Raw genomic sequence first — 15,608 nt, forward strand, 5'->3', positions numbered from 1 at the left:
CAGTGTACTTTATAATAAAATTTCCAATAGACTCAGAGTCCAGTAGCACCTTTATGACTAACAAAGATTTATTCAGGGTGTGAGCTTTCGAGTGCAACCACTTTTCATGCTTGCACTCTAAGGCTCACACCCTGAATAAATCTTTGTTGGTCTTAAAGGTGCTACTAGACTCTGATTCTACTATGCTACTTCAGACCAACACGGCTACCCATTTGAATCGAATAAAATTGACAATAAGATACGGCAACTGTATTTCCTCAAATATGGTTTCACTCCCCATTTATATAATGTTAGAAGAAATTCTGTGTGGCTGTACCTGAATTAGTGTGCTTGCCTGGAATACCATGTCGTTGGCTTTTGCTTGAGACCCACCCGGCTGCCCACCGGAATCCCTGTAGGAAGTTTCTCTCACCCAAAGTCCTCTGCCAACTGGGGGGGGGGGGACGACGAACAGACGAAGGCTTAACGGGCCCCTCCAGGAGCCGGAGCCAAGGCAGCTCCGTGGCCCCGAGCCCTGGCGTCCTCCTCCCTCTGCGGGCAGCGGCCGGGCGTGCGGGGCCTGGGCTACCCCCGGGGCCAGCCGCTGCAGCCTGCGCCCGTGCGGGGCAATGCGCGGGTGGGTGGCGCCAAGAGCTGGGGCCCGCCCGCTTTGCAAATCTCTCGTCCCTCATTGCGCTGGCTGCTGGCGCAGGCGGGGCGAGAACCTCCCGACGCGGTATAAGGCAGCGCTCGAACAATGCGCTCCCCGATCCCGGCTGGGTCGCTGGGCGAAGAGAGTCAGGAGCGGGAGCGAGGCCCGCGCGAAAGGGGAGGCGGCGGCGCTGCCGCTGCTGCTGCTGCTTCTGCCGTCCGGCGCGGGGATCTGCCGCGGCTGCGGGGAGCGCCCCGGTTTCCCCGCGCGCGACCCCACCACCCGCGCGCGCCCCGCACCGCCCGTGGGCCAGGGGAGGCCGCGCCGGCCATGGAGCTGGACCCGCCCCACCAGCCCTACTTCTTCGAGGCCGACCCGCAGGCGGAAGACTGGCACCCGTCCAGCGCGCCCAGCGAGGACATTTGGAAGAAGTTCGAGCTCGTGCCCGCGCCGCCCCTGCTGGCCGCCTGGCCGGCCCGCGAGGAAGCAGCGACGGCGGACTACCTGCTGGAGCCCGGCGGGCTGCTGGGCAACCTGAGCGCCTTCGTCCTGCGCGACTGCATGTGGAGCGGCTTCTCGGCCCGCGAGCGCCTGGGCAAGGCGCTGTCGGAGAAGTGGGCCGGCCCGGCGGCCGCCCCCGCCGCCTCGAAGCCCTCCTGCGGGTCGGACTGGGGGCTGGGCGGCGAGTGCGTGGACCCCGCCTCCGTCTTCCCCGGCCCTCTCGGCGACGGCAAAGTGCCCGCCTCGTCCGGCTCCGAGGAGAGCCCCAGCGACTCGGGTAAGGCCGGGACCGCGCGTGCCGCTCGCGCGGGAGGCACCTGCCCGCCGGCGGGGCCCCGCTTTGCCCCCGCTTGCGCAACTCGGCCGAGCCCGGCCCTGGCGCTTGCTTCATGCCGGCTGCCCCCGAGGCCCTGCCGCTTGCCCAACCTTCGCCCGGCCCGTGGGAAACGAGGCGGCGCCGCGTGCCTCTGCGCGCTCTTGCAAGGGGTCCGAGAGGAGCGCCTCCTTCTGCGCGCGCGCTTTTGTTTCCCAAGCCCAGGAAGTTCTTCAGCCCGGGCTGGTGAGGCTGCAGAGGCAAAAGGGATCCTTGCAGAGCCTTCCTGCTGTTGAATCCCGAGGGGAGGGAGCGGTGCCCTTGGGCCTCTGAACATGCCAGGACTCCTTTGGTGTTGCAGACGCGAAGGGTGGCTGCCTCAAAGGCTCAGCCTGGCGTCTCCTCAGACTCGAGGCATTGCCCTTTGAGTAAGGAAACAGGATTTTAGAATGACTTCCAAACCCTGGGTTGGGGATTCCTGGATATTTGAGGGTGGCGTTTGGAGAAGCCAGGGAGCTCAAAAAAGATGCAAGAGGTGGTCAAATGGGCTGTCCAGATGTCCATGGACTACTATTACCATGAACCCCTGTCAGCATGCTGGCAGGGGCTTATGGTAATTGTAGTCCATGTGCATCTGGACAGCCACAGCTTGGCCACTTCTGGCATAATGTTAATCCCCCAACGCTGCCCCCCCCAGAGCTGGTCTCTGCAGGCTGGGGAACTCCAGGTCCCACCTGGAGAATGGCAACCATAAATCTGTAGAGCGGCAATTCAGTAGAGCCAGCAATAAATGCCTAGCAGTCCTTAACTGCTCCCAACTTATTGCTACAGGAGGTAAGAAGTGGCTGAACTCCAGGTGCCTGATCGTTGGGGCTTATAAGAATCTACGGTGTTCACATTCCTCCTTGGAAAGGCAATGATTAGCAAAGCATCATTCATAACTAAGAAACATTATAAACGGAGTACTTAATCATGCCACTGTTGTGAAGATCTGGGAGCGTGTAGGGTGGGGGAGCAATGCTGCACCTTGCATTAAGACAGCTGAGTGAGAGTGACGAGGATTGGACAGAGACGGACGCCCAGACTCTTGCGTGCTAAGCTAAACCTGCAAAGTAGTTCCCTAGAGGTGATGAGCTGGTGGATATGTCTGAAGATATATTAAGCTAGCCTCTTAGCAGTGTGTGTGTGTGCGCACAGGGGGAGAGTGAGCCAATTGGTGTCTGATCCCATTTGCGGCAAGTGTCCAAAGACTTGAGCTGTAGAAATGATGCCAGCCAGCTGTCGGCTCCCTGCAAGTCCCCAAGCAAGGGGATTCCCCTCTGCCTTCCCCAAGGCAGCTTAATCCATCATTTGGAATCCAAATGTCCCTTCCTGCATCTCCACAACTTCAAAATGATGGGGAAAGTACATAAGCCATTAGCCAGATGCGTAGCTGTGCTGGTCTAAAGCAGCAGGACAAAATTGGAGTCCAGTGGCACCTTTAAGACTTACAAGGTTTTATTCAAGGTGGAAGCTTTTGTGTGCATGTGTCCTTCCTCAGGTACAATGAAATGGAACTCATCAGTCCATACATCAGTCCACCCTTTGGTACAGAGTGAGCCAAAGGATAAGTGGCCACAAATCTGATCTCAAGAATCACAAGACACACTTTTTTCTCTTTACTTTTCTGTAAATGCTTCATATAATAATAAATAATAAAATTACAAAAAAAAAAAAATCACAAGACAGAAACCTGTAGAACACTTCAGCCTTCCAGGGCCTCAATGGGATACCTCAGCCTAGCTATTCTATTGCAAAGGAGCTTCAGGAAATGATTGGGAAGGGAAATTGCTGAGTTGCAAGTTATTGCAACACGTAAAACAATGGAATCCCCAAGATTAACGGAGATATTGGTTGCTTATCTCAGTACATATGCTATCCTCATTCAACCCTCACATCTGCATTTTTAACAATCCCCCAGAGCAGGGGTAGTCAACCTGTGGTCCTCCAGATGTCCCTGGACTACAATTCCCATGAGCCCCTGCCAGCAAATGCTGGCAGGGGCTCATGGGAACTGTAGTCCAGGGACATCTGGAGGACCACAGGTTGACTACCCCTGCCCCAGAAGGACCATACCTCCTCTTTATTTTGTTTCTTATTTGGAAAAATAGGTTAAAATAGTAGCTTGTAATTAACATAACAAATAGCAGAATGAAATGTAAGTTGGGATGGTAGAATGGAATGTTTTTCCCTGGTCTGGGGACAGGTGAAAATTCTACACAGCCAATCGCTCCACTTCAAAGAAGATGCTGTAAGGATGCCTCCGTACTTGAGAGGAGATGGATGGCGCATAATGGCAGTGTCTCAGGAAATTACTCTCCGCATTCTACAATTAAGGATACATCTGCCCATCAATCTCCAATTTTGACATATTTCTTTCATGATGAAACTGCAAAACGGATGGTGACCTTATAGTTTCTTATTCCTGTTTGGTCCTTGAATCCATTAAACACCTTTATTATGTTGTGTGCTAATTTACTTCTCTACCTATATGTATGGACTTCCACTTCATTGTATCTGAGGAAGTATGCATGCACACGAAAGCTTATACCTCAAATAAAGCCACTGGTCTTAAAGGTGCCACATAAACTTTGTTCTTAAACCATTACTCAGCCTAGAGGTTTTGATGCACACAAATGACCTTCTTGTCTTGTTTGTGAGGTTTTAAGAAAATATTTGGGATCTTTTCTTAAGCTAATACTTAAGAGTTAACACTTAGAGCTGACTGATGGTATGGATGGTATGACCCTGTGGGGTGGCTTGCCATTGCTTGCCTCCGTGTCACAACCCTGATATTCCATGTAGATTTCCCATCCAGATACTACCCAGGAATGAGATTTGATGAGATCAAGCTAGCCTGAGCGCTCCGGGTCGGGCTGTTCTTTTTGTTTTTGTTTGTTTTTAAGTATGGCATGGTAAACTGAACCGATTGTGGAATGAAGTTTTGAATCCAGTGGCACCTCTAAGCCCAACAAAGTTTAATTCTGGGTATAAACTTTTTATGTGCATGCATACTTGTGAGACGGTGCAAATTCAGTGCAGCGCTGTCAGGTAGCCAAGAGGAAAGTTACAGCTTGAAAGTTTATGCAGGCTTGGAATGGGCCACCTGGGCTGAGTCACTGGTTGAACAGAGACTGCCTGGGACTCACTCCCAAGATTACTTCTCATTTCCAACCCTGTTTAAATGCGGTATAAGGTTTAATTACATTAAGCGATAGGCAGACCTTAGAGAGGCTTAATCTCCATCAGCAAAGGGGAGGACGGTTATTGATCCACTCCAATCATGCCTGTCTGTTGACCTGGACATCCCTGCCCCCTTTTCGGTTTCTTCCTTGGATGCTGTTTTCAGCCGACCCCATGAGCTGCCGTGAAACAAAAAGCAACAGATGCAGACAATAAGCATTGGGGTGGGGGGAGGAGTGGGGGAGCTGGCTGCTGGTTCTCAATGACTGATTAGACTCCGAGCCAATCAGGGATGGAGGAGGAGGGAGCAGGAAAAGTCCAAGCCCTGTACTGGCCAGTTTCCAGCATGCTTAGAGAAAGAAAGGCCTGCTAGCCAAGGGTTTTTTAAATTATTAATGGGGAAATGATACTAGGCACACAATGGGAGTTTGGAAGGAGGAAATTGCAAAATGCAAAGCAAGTGGGAAATGTGTAACGTAGCTGCTAGTGTGTAAGACATTCATGCGCAGGAAGAAGTAGGCCTGGCAGAAAACAGCCTGGCAAATCAAACGGTGGAATGGAGAGCCTTTTCCTTTTAAAGCATTCTAGAGAAGGAAGGTCCCGGGACACCACCTGCAGGTACAGTCTCCTGTAAGCCGCATTGGGACTGAGCATGGGCAAGAAACACCCTCCTCTCCACCTTCCACAGAATTCCTCAGGAGGAAGGAATAGGCTGGCTGCCATTCCAGAGCTGCCCATGCCTTGACACTTTGAGCAACGTAAGATGATGCCCTGCTTGTGTCCTCCTCCAGCACTTTGGGTCCCTCTCCTTCAAAAGTCAGCTAGCAAGCCTATCATGGAAATGCTGGATAGGCCAGGCTAGCCTGATCTTGTCAGGTCTTGGAAGCTAAGCAGGTCAGTATTTAGATGGGCAATCACCAAGCTGTACCAGGGTCACTATACAGAGTCGGGCAATGGGATTCCATCTCTGACAGTCTCTTTGTTGAAAACCCTGTGGGGTCTCCATAAGTTGGTTGCAACTTGACAGCAAAACCCCCAAAAGTAGGCAAGATGCCAAGGTGGGGAAAAGTCATCTTGGAAGGTTACGAAGAAGAGGGCAATTTGAGCTGGTATACTTTGCCCATGTGCCAATCTCTCCTTGACAAAATGCCTTCGAGGAACTGGTGCAGGCACCGCAGACTTGAAATTGAAAAATTGTCAATGAGAAGTTACTGCTAGGTTCAGCATTGTATTGTGATCAGAGTTTTCGAGCAGTGCTATATGGTGTTCATATCGCCCACTCCAGGGAGCTAACAAAAAAAAGGTCCATTTTTTTACATGCACGGCTGAAATTTATAATTCCCCACATCTGATGCAGGTGTGGATGCAGCGGTTCCCGTAGTTCCTGCTTCATTGGGTATCCTGCCCTGCTTTGCTACCAAGCTGAGGGAGCTTTGGCTTATCCTCTATTCCTTTGTGCTGAGGTGCGGAGGGGATGAGAGCGTTCCTTTTGAAAAAGTGGCTTTGCCCATGTGGTTTCTTAGGGGAAAACTTGTCTTTTGCTGCAGAAGGACCTTCTCAAAGGTCAGGAATCCTGTGGGGGAAGCGGCAGTATCCAAAAGTGCATCTCGTAGCAAATTATTAATCTCCATGCAACTCTGCTTAACTATATTGGTTGCGGAGGGCAAGTAAGGTGAGATCCATTGATAGAACAACAATTGTAAGATGCTGACCCTCCGATCTTGGCCTTGCACAAACTTTTCAACAGGCAATGGTGTCTGTGCCCATGTGGTTTCTCAGGGAAAAACTTGTCTTTTGCTGCAGAAGCTTGGAGGATATGCTCCCATTTTAAAGTATTCCTATAAGGAAGCCTCCCTGCTTTCCTTGTTAGCCAATTACTGGTTTGTCCACTTTTGTCACCATGAGCTTAGTCACTGGCAGTTCTTGCCTTTGAAAGCTTCAGGGAAGGATAAATCCAAGTCAGCGTCTTCCCAAGACTGAGGAAAGGGGCCTTTCGCTTTGATTTCTAGTGAAGGATGAGGTCAGGGCCCCTTCGATAACCTTTCCCCTTAAACTCTCCCCCCCTCCTTTGTAAAAGCCCCGCCTGTGCATCTGATGCATGAATATTGGGGGGCTTTCCAAGGTTTCGTGGAGCCTTCTGTGCACATTGCCTTGGAGGGGGATCCTCTTCCTTTCTTAGCTCCCTGGATGGGGAGGTGTTGAGCCCTTTTCTCTGGCTGAATGGGGGGGGGGGTTATGCTGAGCAGGATTTACTACTTGTGAAAAGTCGCAGCCTCTGAAGTGTAAAGTGAAGCTGCTTGGGGACAAAGGAGGCTGTCCTCCCAGGCCGACTTCATTTACAATTCCAGTGGGTGATGAAAGAGCCTAGGGGGTAGGAGTGGAAGAAAAAGCTTTGGAAAACTTTTGTTCAGTCTGGTGGGGATTGTTCTGCTCCCCCCTGCTTTATCATGTGTGTGTGAGGAGGTGGTAAAGCCCTCAGGGAGAACTGCCTTAAGGGAAAGCTTTCCCTTAATCTTGGAGGCAAGTGCTTTGGGCCTAAACACTCCGGAGTGAGCTGGAATTTGGAGACCTCTCTCTTGAGATGGAAGTTCTTGCCCTCTTCCCTTGTCTCCCCCCCCCCCCCCCAAAACCCCTTCAAGGCAGGAGTGCTATCAGCTCTGGAAGCTGTGCCAAGACAAAAGCCAGGCGCCTTAGAAATGCGATCCGTCTCCCTTTTGGGGAGGACAATCCCTTAATAATTCCATCTTTGTCCTTGCACGGCCACTGAAGATTGGATCTCTGCCCCCAAATCCTGGGTGACTTGTGGTGTCTTGTCCCAGGACTACCTGGGTTGGCATATCAATGGACAGTAGCTACAGTGACTAAAAGGAACCTCCACATTCAGAGGCAGTAAACGGGGGGGGGGGGGGGCGCAGCATGAAGGGAAGGCTTTGGCCTCTGTGCCCTGTTGATGAGGACCTTCCAGAGTAAATGGTTGGCCATTGTGTGAGACGCTGTGCTGGACTACACACACCACTGGTCTCTTCTTATCGTGAGGACCTGGGTCTGCAGGCAGTCTAGCAAAGGGCAGTAGCCTTTAAACCTTATCAAGCTTGCAAACTGCCTTGTGGGTTGTTCCCCACCCCCCAAAAGGGGAGGGGTTGGTATCCTTTTTTCCTCTCCATGAACCATTATTGCCTGGGGCTCCTCTTCAGTTTACAGAACACTGCTAGCCATCCTGTTTGCCACAGGGAAGGGGTTACTTTCCATATGTCTTATTGCAAACCTTATCTGCATCAAGACCCTGCAATGTACCCCTAAGGTAGCAATATGCAGGAACAAGTAGTCCTAGTTGGCAGGAATCCTTGGTATATTCAGCCACTGAATGAAGATTCTACACCGATGTGCTGTCACTCACTCTCTTGAGTAAAATGGGTGTCCTGATGTACCCTGAAACTACCTAGGAAACAAAACAAAACTTGGGGGCTGGGTGTTGGGACTCCTAAAGACATACAGTAATAACATTTCAGAACACAAAGCCTCCCCACACACCCACACACGGGGGACTGCAGGTTGTGCATACAGCTTACCTTTCTTCAATGCGTAGCTTTTTGGAGGCCTGAAATCTCAAGATTGAGCACACAATGAGGCCAGGGATCACAGAGGTGCAGGATTTGGCCCCCTGAAAGCTGCAGCCTGACTTAAATATGATGGATGTCACTGGGACCTTTCAAGCAATCTGTGCATGCACACAAAAGCTCATACCTTGAATAAAAATTTGTTGGTCTTAAAGGTGCCATTGGACTCTAAATGTGTTCATGTTCCAACTCTTTAACTTTGCATACCTCTTTTCAGTTTTTGAGCCATGATTTTTAAGGTGAGGCAGAGCCTGTCAGAACACATTCCATAGTTGTCCTGTATTATACCAATCTCTTCCAATTTTATTTCAGTCGTGCCAAAATACGTATCTTCCTCTCACCTGCAAAATAGGGTTCTTTTAATGTTACAAAATGCATATCCTGCCCTTTTGCCCTCCTAATAGCCACCAAGGTAGCAAACAAATTTAAATATACGTAATAAAACCACATTTATACCCCTTAAAACCTGTTGACAAGAACAAATCATCATCGAAACCGTAATTAAAGCATGGCTGGAAGGAGGAATCACTGAGGGAGCACTGAATGAAAGCAAAAGGGGACAGGTGTATCTCCCTGGAGAGAGAGTTCAGAATTTCAGTGCCACAACTGAGAAGGCCCTTCTCTTGGGTTGCTACCCACCTAATCTCAGAAGGCAGGGGAGCTGAAAGCAGGGCCTCTAAATATTATAACCAGTGGTCAGGAAGGTTCATAAGGATTAGTGGCATGCTATCTGTTGATTCCAGAAGTTTGACAGCTTGTTCTGTGTTCTCTTGTGTGCAGAAGGGGAAGAAATAGATGTGGTGACGGTGGAAAAGAGGCAGTCGCTGGCAGTGAGGACGCCGGTCACCATCACAGTGCGGGCAGACCCCTCGGATCCGTGCATGAAATGTTTCCACATCTCAATCCACCAGCAGCAACACAACTATGCAGCCCGCTCTCCTCCAGAGGCCTGCCCCCAGCTGGCGAAGGATACCCAGGAGGAGGAGGAGGACGAGGAGGAGGAAGAGGACAATAGTGTTGGCCCGAGATCCCCAGGGCAAGTCGTGGAAAGTTTCTCCCCCCACCCTTTCCTCCCCAAATCTGGGAGTGCTCCCAGTTCAGACAGCGAAGATGTGACCAAGCGGAAAAACCACAACTACCTGGAGCGCAAACGGCGCAACGACCTTCGCTCGCGTTTCCTGGCACTGAGGGACCAGGTGCCTGACCTCGCCAACTGCCCCAAAACCCCCAAAGTGGTGATCTTGAGCAAAGCAGCCGAATACCTGCAGTCCCTCATCAGCACGGAACAGCAAATGGCGGCAGAGAAGAAGTGGTTGAAGCTGCAGCAGCAGCAGCTGCTGAAACAGATTTCGCATCTCAGGGGGGTGCAGTAGATGCCACGGGCCCTGCCCAGCTTGCTTCTCATGGTGGTGGTTGTGGGCCCCTTCCGCACTGTAGCTCCCACAATGCATTGCAGGTGGCATACACAACACAGCTTCTTGTCATCCTGCTCCAGACTGACCAGGAGTGCCTCCTCAGCCATGGGCTCAAACACTGCTTTGAGACAGGACAAAATCTGGGTAATATCTTTTATTAGGACCAGCCAGATGGACAAAACATTTGCGCAAACTTTGGTGCTTACTGGAAATCTTCAGCAGGCTGGATGTTACAAAACTTTTTTTTGTTTTTAATGGCGGACTGGGAAGCTGTTGGAGAGTCTTGCAGTCAACAGTTCTAAGCCTAGCTGTTGACAGAGGAATGCAAGATTTATCTCCTGAGGGTCCTTCTGTTTGCACATATCTCCCCCTCCCTCAACCCCTGAGGTCTGCTATCTCCACGTGGTATTCTTTGAGGTTTGTCTCTGATTTGGCTGGAGGTGACCATAAGCTAACAAGAATACTAGAGCGCAGTTTTTGGAGAAGTCTGGAATCTCCTGGTTTTTCGCCTAAATTCTGGATACCTGTTAGCTAGAAGCTGTGACTGGTATACCTCCCCAAGCCGGGATTCTGGCTGCCTAGCAAGAGAGACACAAAGTAGACACAACCCTGCAGGGAAAGACTCTTGCACAGTTCCAATTAATTATGGCAGGGCATGGGCAGGAAATCTTTTGGTCAGATGAGGCCCCTGTCGCTCCAAGCTGTCTTGCATCAAACTCTTCTGCCCTTTAGTAGGAGCCATAATCTGCTCCCTTTGGTGGTTGTGGTGGCCACTTTTCAAAGACTGCTAAAAGTGCGTCCTCTTTCTTCACAGAACTGCGTTGTTTTCACTGGAAATGCACTGCGATCACCTTGGAATTGATTTACCTCGTACTTACTCACTTTTTACTGCACACGGTAGTTTGACCTAGATTTTTGTATATTGTAGAATCCCATTGTTGCAGCTGCCTATTTCTTTATACTGGATGGCTTTTTTCAATACGCTGTATTTTTGTACAACTTTTTAAAAATGTTATTTTATAAAAGTACTCCACACATGTTTTTTTTAAAAAAAATGAATTCAGCTGGTTTCCTGAGAGCTGGGGGAGGAGAATTTTGCTGGCCTACATATCCTTTCTGCAAATAATTCCACGTATTTCTGCTTTTGGCTTCTAATATCAGTGTTCAGTGGGAATTCTTCTTGCTGGTCACAAATCTCAAACACCACCAATGTGAACACCAGAGGGCTTGTGGGGTTCTTTTATTAGGAGGGGAATCAATTTTCCAAACGTGGTGGAGGTGGGTACCCTGTAACCTCCAACACTGCCTGAAGCAAAATTTCTACCGAAGGTGTGACTCTGAATCTCTGATTAATGGAATCCCCATTTGTACAATGGTTTCTTCAGTAAAGGGCAAACCACTTCTTCTCTTCCCCTACTCCCATTTTCTCTCTAAACAAAGGGCTACATGGAAATATTTTCAGGGTTTGTGTGTGACTGTGTGCATGTGTGCATTTAGGCCCCTGCATGAAAGAAGGGACTGAGATAAAAGCAGTGCTTTACCAGCTTTTGTTGCTCTGGCTGGGGTCAGGGCACCCATTCACGCACACCCCAACCCCCTTTATGCAAATTCTCCCCATCCCTCAGCCTTCATGTCCTTGGAGGGAAAGGCAGGGCCAAGGTGATGGATGGCCATTTTATCTCTGTTGGGAGGACTTGCTTGTTCTCCACTGGTCTCTTGGCAAGGTGCTCTCAGGCGTCCCTTGACTGGCCTACTTCTACGTTGTAAGGCTGTGCAAGTCGGACTTAGCACTTTCTTTGTTACCTCAGGCCTTGTAAATAAAGGAGTTGGAAATGTCAAAACTTTGTTGCTGTCTTTCTCCCCCCCCCCATCCCAGGAATTGGGAGCCTGTGTCCCAGGGCATTATCATTTTTCATTTAGCTGCCCTGAATTTCAGAGGGAAACAAATTCTTGCCCAAAGCAGTCGAAAGAACTCTGACGACAGGCAGAGCTAGTGGATGGTGTGAGGGAATTGTTTGTGGAAAGGTTTTCCTCACGGGCTGCGGACCCTCAATGTTATGTTCAAGTGGCTGATGTGGGAAATTAAAGACTTTTACAGCACCAAAACGGTTCGGAACATTATCAGAGTACAGGTCAGGCCTGGGCCCTGCTAGGCCATAACCAGCTTCAGCCAGTGGGCCCCAAGTGAATCTAAAGCAAAGGCTTTTTCCTTAAGGGATCGCATTAAAATAACTGCAACGCCCTAAGGCAGGGGTAGTCAAACTGCGGCCCTCCAGATGTCCATGGACTACAATTCCCAGGAGCCCCTGCCAGCATTTGCTGGCAGGGGCTCCTGGGAATTGTAGTCCATGGACATCTGGAGGGCCGCAGTTTGACTACCGCTGCCCTAAGGGAATATCATTAGATTCGCAGCCCTCCACGATACGTCTTGTTTGTGAAAATATATCTAGCCTACCTTTCCATTTAAAAGATTCCTAGCATAGGTTGAGATTAGGCCTGACTGTAAGTGGAACGGTGGCTGAGGCATTATTCAGCACTGTAATTAATCTGGGCCTTGCTCTGTACAGCATCTTATCGTATATCATATATATAAATAATAATTCCCAATAATAAATGACAGTAAATTTCTCTCTGAAATGCTACTGGGTTTGTGCAGGGAAGGGCTAGGCAAAAAAGCCCAAGTAAGGAACTTTTCCCCTCTCGAGATGATTCAGTGGGAACCTCAAGAAATTCCAACCATGCGTTTTGCAAAGCCAACAGGGTATGTTGACATGCATGATGACAAGGCAAAGGAGGAGATGGGAAAGTGTTCTTGTTTTGCAGCATTAAGGAGAAGCTGGGAGGTAGCAGAGGTCATGTTGCAAAACCAAGTATGTAGGTCAGGTGCCTCAAGACTTCAGTAGCTAGAAGGCACAATTTGGGAATGGATATAAAAACGTAAGCTCTCCTGAGACAGACACCTGGCCCCAGTGCTGTCTGTGCCGAGAAAGGGAAGCTTCCTAGGCTTTGAGTCAGAGTCCTTCCTAGATACTCAAGTGGTATAATTGGAGATGTCATGGATTTAAACCTGGAACTTTCTGTGAGCACTAGCACTGAATTATAGTCCCTTCTACAAAGTATAGCTTGTTTTCCCCAGCTGCGTGTGCCTTGAAGATTTAGCCCAAGGACTTCTCATGCCTTCCATCTCATAAGCATCTTGTGTACTGCATACCACAGGGAGGGCCTCCATAACTAATGAATGGTCAGCTTGGTATAGCGGTTAGGAGCACAGACTTCTAATCTGGCAAGCTGGGTTTGATTCCCCTCTCCTCACCCACATGCAGACAGCTGGGTGACCTTGGGCTTGCCACAGCACTGAGAAAGCTGTTCTGACCGAGCAGGAATATCAGGGCTCTCTCAGCTTCACTTACCTCACAGGGTGTGGGGAGGAAGGGAAAGCTGATTGTAAGCCGCTTTGAGACTCCTTCAGGTAGAGAAAAGCGGCATATAAGAACCATCTCTTCTTCAGTAATATCAGGGCTCTCTCAGCCTCACCTCCCTCACAGGGTGTCTGTTGTGGGGAGAGGAAAGGGAAGGTGAATGTAAGCTGCTTTGAGACTCCTGGAAGGGAAAAGCGGCATATAAGAACTCTTCTTCTCCTTACATAGGCAGTATATCAGATATTGGGCAACTAGTAGGAGATGGCCCTACATTTTATGCCTCATAGTTATCTGGTGGGGATTTGCTGGAAGCCAAATGCTGGATGAGATGGGTCTAGAGCAGAGCTAGGAAGGCAGTTTCTAATTAAGAAAAATTCCAAAGCAGCAATTGTGTGAGACTGTGCTGGCAAAGCTAAAATGAAAGCCAAGACCTATAGACAACCTATGCAGTGTGTGTATCCACACACAGCCCTGTCTTCAGCTTCCTCCCCCCCCAGTTGTTTTCTAGCACACCAACACAGTCACAGGTAGATGCTGCCCTTTTTTCAGCCCCTGGGCCAAAACGATTTCCTCTTCCTGGACTGGATTCTTTCTTGTTTGCATTGGAAGAAATTGACTTCCTGTTCAGAGTACGTGACAATACAAAGCGGCCATTTTCGGAGCCCAAAATTGTCTGCTGTGCATGCAGCTCTGGCAGAGAAAAGGATTCGAGTCCAGCAGCACCTTAAAGACCAACAAAATTCCAAGGATATAAGCTTTTGAGAGTCAAGCTTCGACTCTCAACAGTCTTTAAGGCACTATGGGACTTGAATCTTGTCCTTCTATTGCCGACCAGCATAATAGTCTGCCTGAAACAAACTTAGAGTAGAGAGATTTATTTTACATCTGGGAACCTTTCAAGGGTGCGGGACCGAACCAGGGACCAGCTGCTTGCAAAGTAGGAACGGGCTGCAAAGTAATGCTATGGCCCCGCTACAAACAACAGGAAAGGACTTTGCTCACTTCCTTCTCCACCACTTTCACCAAAAGCCCATTTTTAAGCTGACCTCTTTCATGGTGCTTCCCCAAAGTGGTCTTTGGATATATATCCCCCTTACTTCATAACAGCAGTTTTACACATTTGCCAAGGAAGCATTTTCCCCCTGCCACGTAAGCCTTTTAAAACAAAAACCCTGGTGAAGCATATATTTTCCATATCACTTTGCTGCAGGACAACAGGGAGGCAGGGTCCATGACCAGGCTAGTAAATTTTTGCTGCCAGTTTTGCTGTGGCTGCTATAATCCTATCTCCTCCAATAACATCTCTCGCTTTTGAACAGGGGACCCCCTGCTCTCCCTGTTGCCATGGTGAGAGATGTGTGTTGCCAGGCGAAGAGCCGTCTCCCCTCCCTCTGTTGCCATGGCAGAAAATCACAGAACCCCGTCTGTTGCCTTGGCAATAGCTTTCATCACCCTGGCAACTGTCTTCCCCATCTTTTTTCCTTCCTGACTTTTTCTGTTGCTACAGTAACTGTTCCTTTCCCCTGGTCTTGGATAGCAAGTTAACCTCTTCATCTTTTTCCCAAGGGCGTCCCACCCAGGTGCCGCATATAATTATCATATTTCTAATGCTAGTGCCTTGTAAATTCCTCACCTCACTTTGCCCACTTTTCAAAATGTATTTCTACTGTTGTGTGGCAGTCACAGTCAACCCCACACACAGATATGATGAAATAACTCCAATCAAAGTCAATGGTCTCATGAGCAAGGCATCTGTACAGTGCCACTGGGAAAGGCGTATAAAAGATGTAATAGATAATAGCTAGGATAAGCACAGCCATAAATTCCTGTGAAATGGTCAACACTAAATTATAAATCCAACTGGAAAGCTGTAATAAAATTCAAAACTAGTTGCTTGAAGAGTCTTGTCTTTTATTTAAAAACTATGCAAATGTTTTGATTATAAGATCTTCCTGCGCATTGACGTTCATTGTAATCAATGCCCTAGTTTAAATAGATATTCTTAGTGACTCAGGATTTTCAATGTCCTAGAACACGGGTTCTTTTGCAATCAGGTGAGTTCTTAGCTCGGAGCTCTCATTTGCTGCCAAACGTTTCCCAGGCCTGCAATGGAATGAAATGCAAGCAAAGGGAGAGAACTGACATGAACCTGTATCCAGGGGTGGCCAAACTGTGGCTCTCCAGATGTCCATGAACTACAATTCCCATGAGCCTCTGCCAGCAGTTTAGCCACCCCTGTGAGTGAATTCCCCCAGCCGGCAAACAGCTTTGTGGTCCATTTTCAAAGGTACCAAACCACCTTTTTCCAAAGCTTGCATTGGGCTCACATACAGTTCGGCCTGACTTCTGCTCCAGTCTTGAACAATCCAGCCTCAGCTTTTCATACCAAGTGGAAAATACTGCAGTTGTCTTACTCCTTACTTTTTCCCAGCAAGGAGACAGGAAAACTCATTTGTCACCTCTGGAAAGGAAAACCAACAGGTGAAGTTT

At 49.1% G+C, this 15,608-nt stretch overlaps 1 protein-coding gene across 1 annotated transcript; it reads left to right on the plus strand.

The window, feature by feature from the left end:
• Window positions 1-623: 623 nt before the first annotated feature.
• On the plus strand, window positions 624-15,017 carry MYCL (MYCL proto-oncogene, bHLH transcription factor). The gene is made up of 3 exons (XM_077337306.1): window positions 624-1,409; window positions 9,065-11,946; window positions 12,091-15,017. The coding sequence occupies exons 1-2, from the start codon at window positions 737-739 to the stop codon at window positions 9,655-9,657; spliced, it is 1,266 nt and encodes a 421-aa protein (XP_077193421.1). The 5' UTR covers window positions 624-736; the 3' UTR covers window positions 9,658-11,946; window positions 12,091-15,017.
• Window positions 15,018-15,608: the final 591 nt, after the last annotated feature.

This window comes from Paroedura picta, chromosome 5 (genome assembly GCF_049243985.1).
Source record: "Paroedura picta isolate Pp20150507F chromosome 5, Ppicta_v3.0, whole genome shotgun sequence".
Taxonomy (NCBI): Eukaryota; Metazoa; Chordata; class Lepidosauria; order Squamata; family Gekkonidae; genus Paroedura; species Paroedura picta.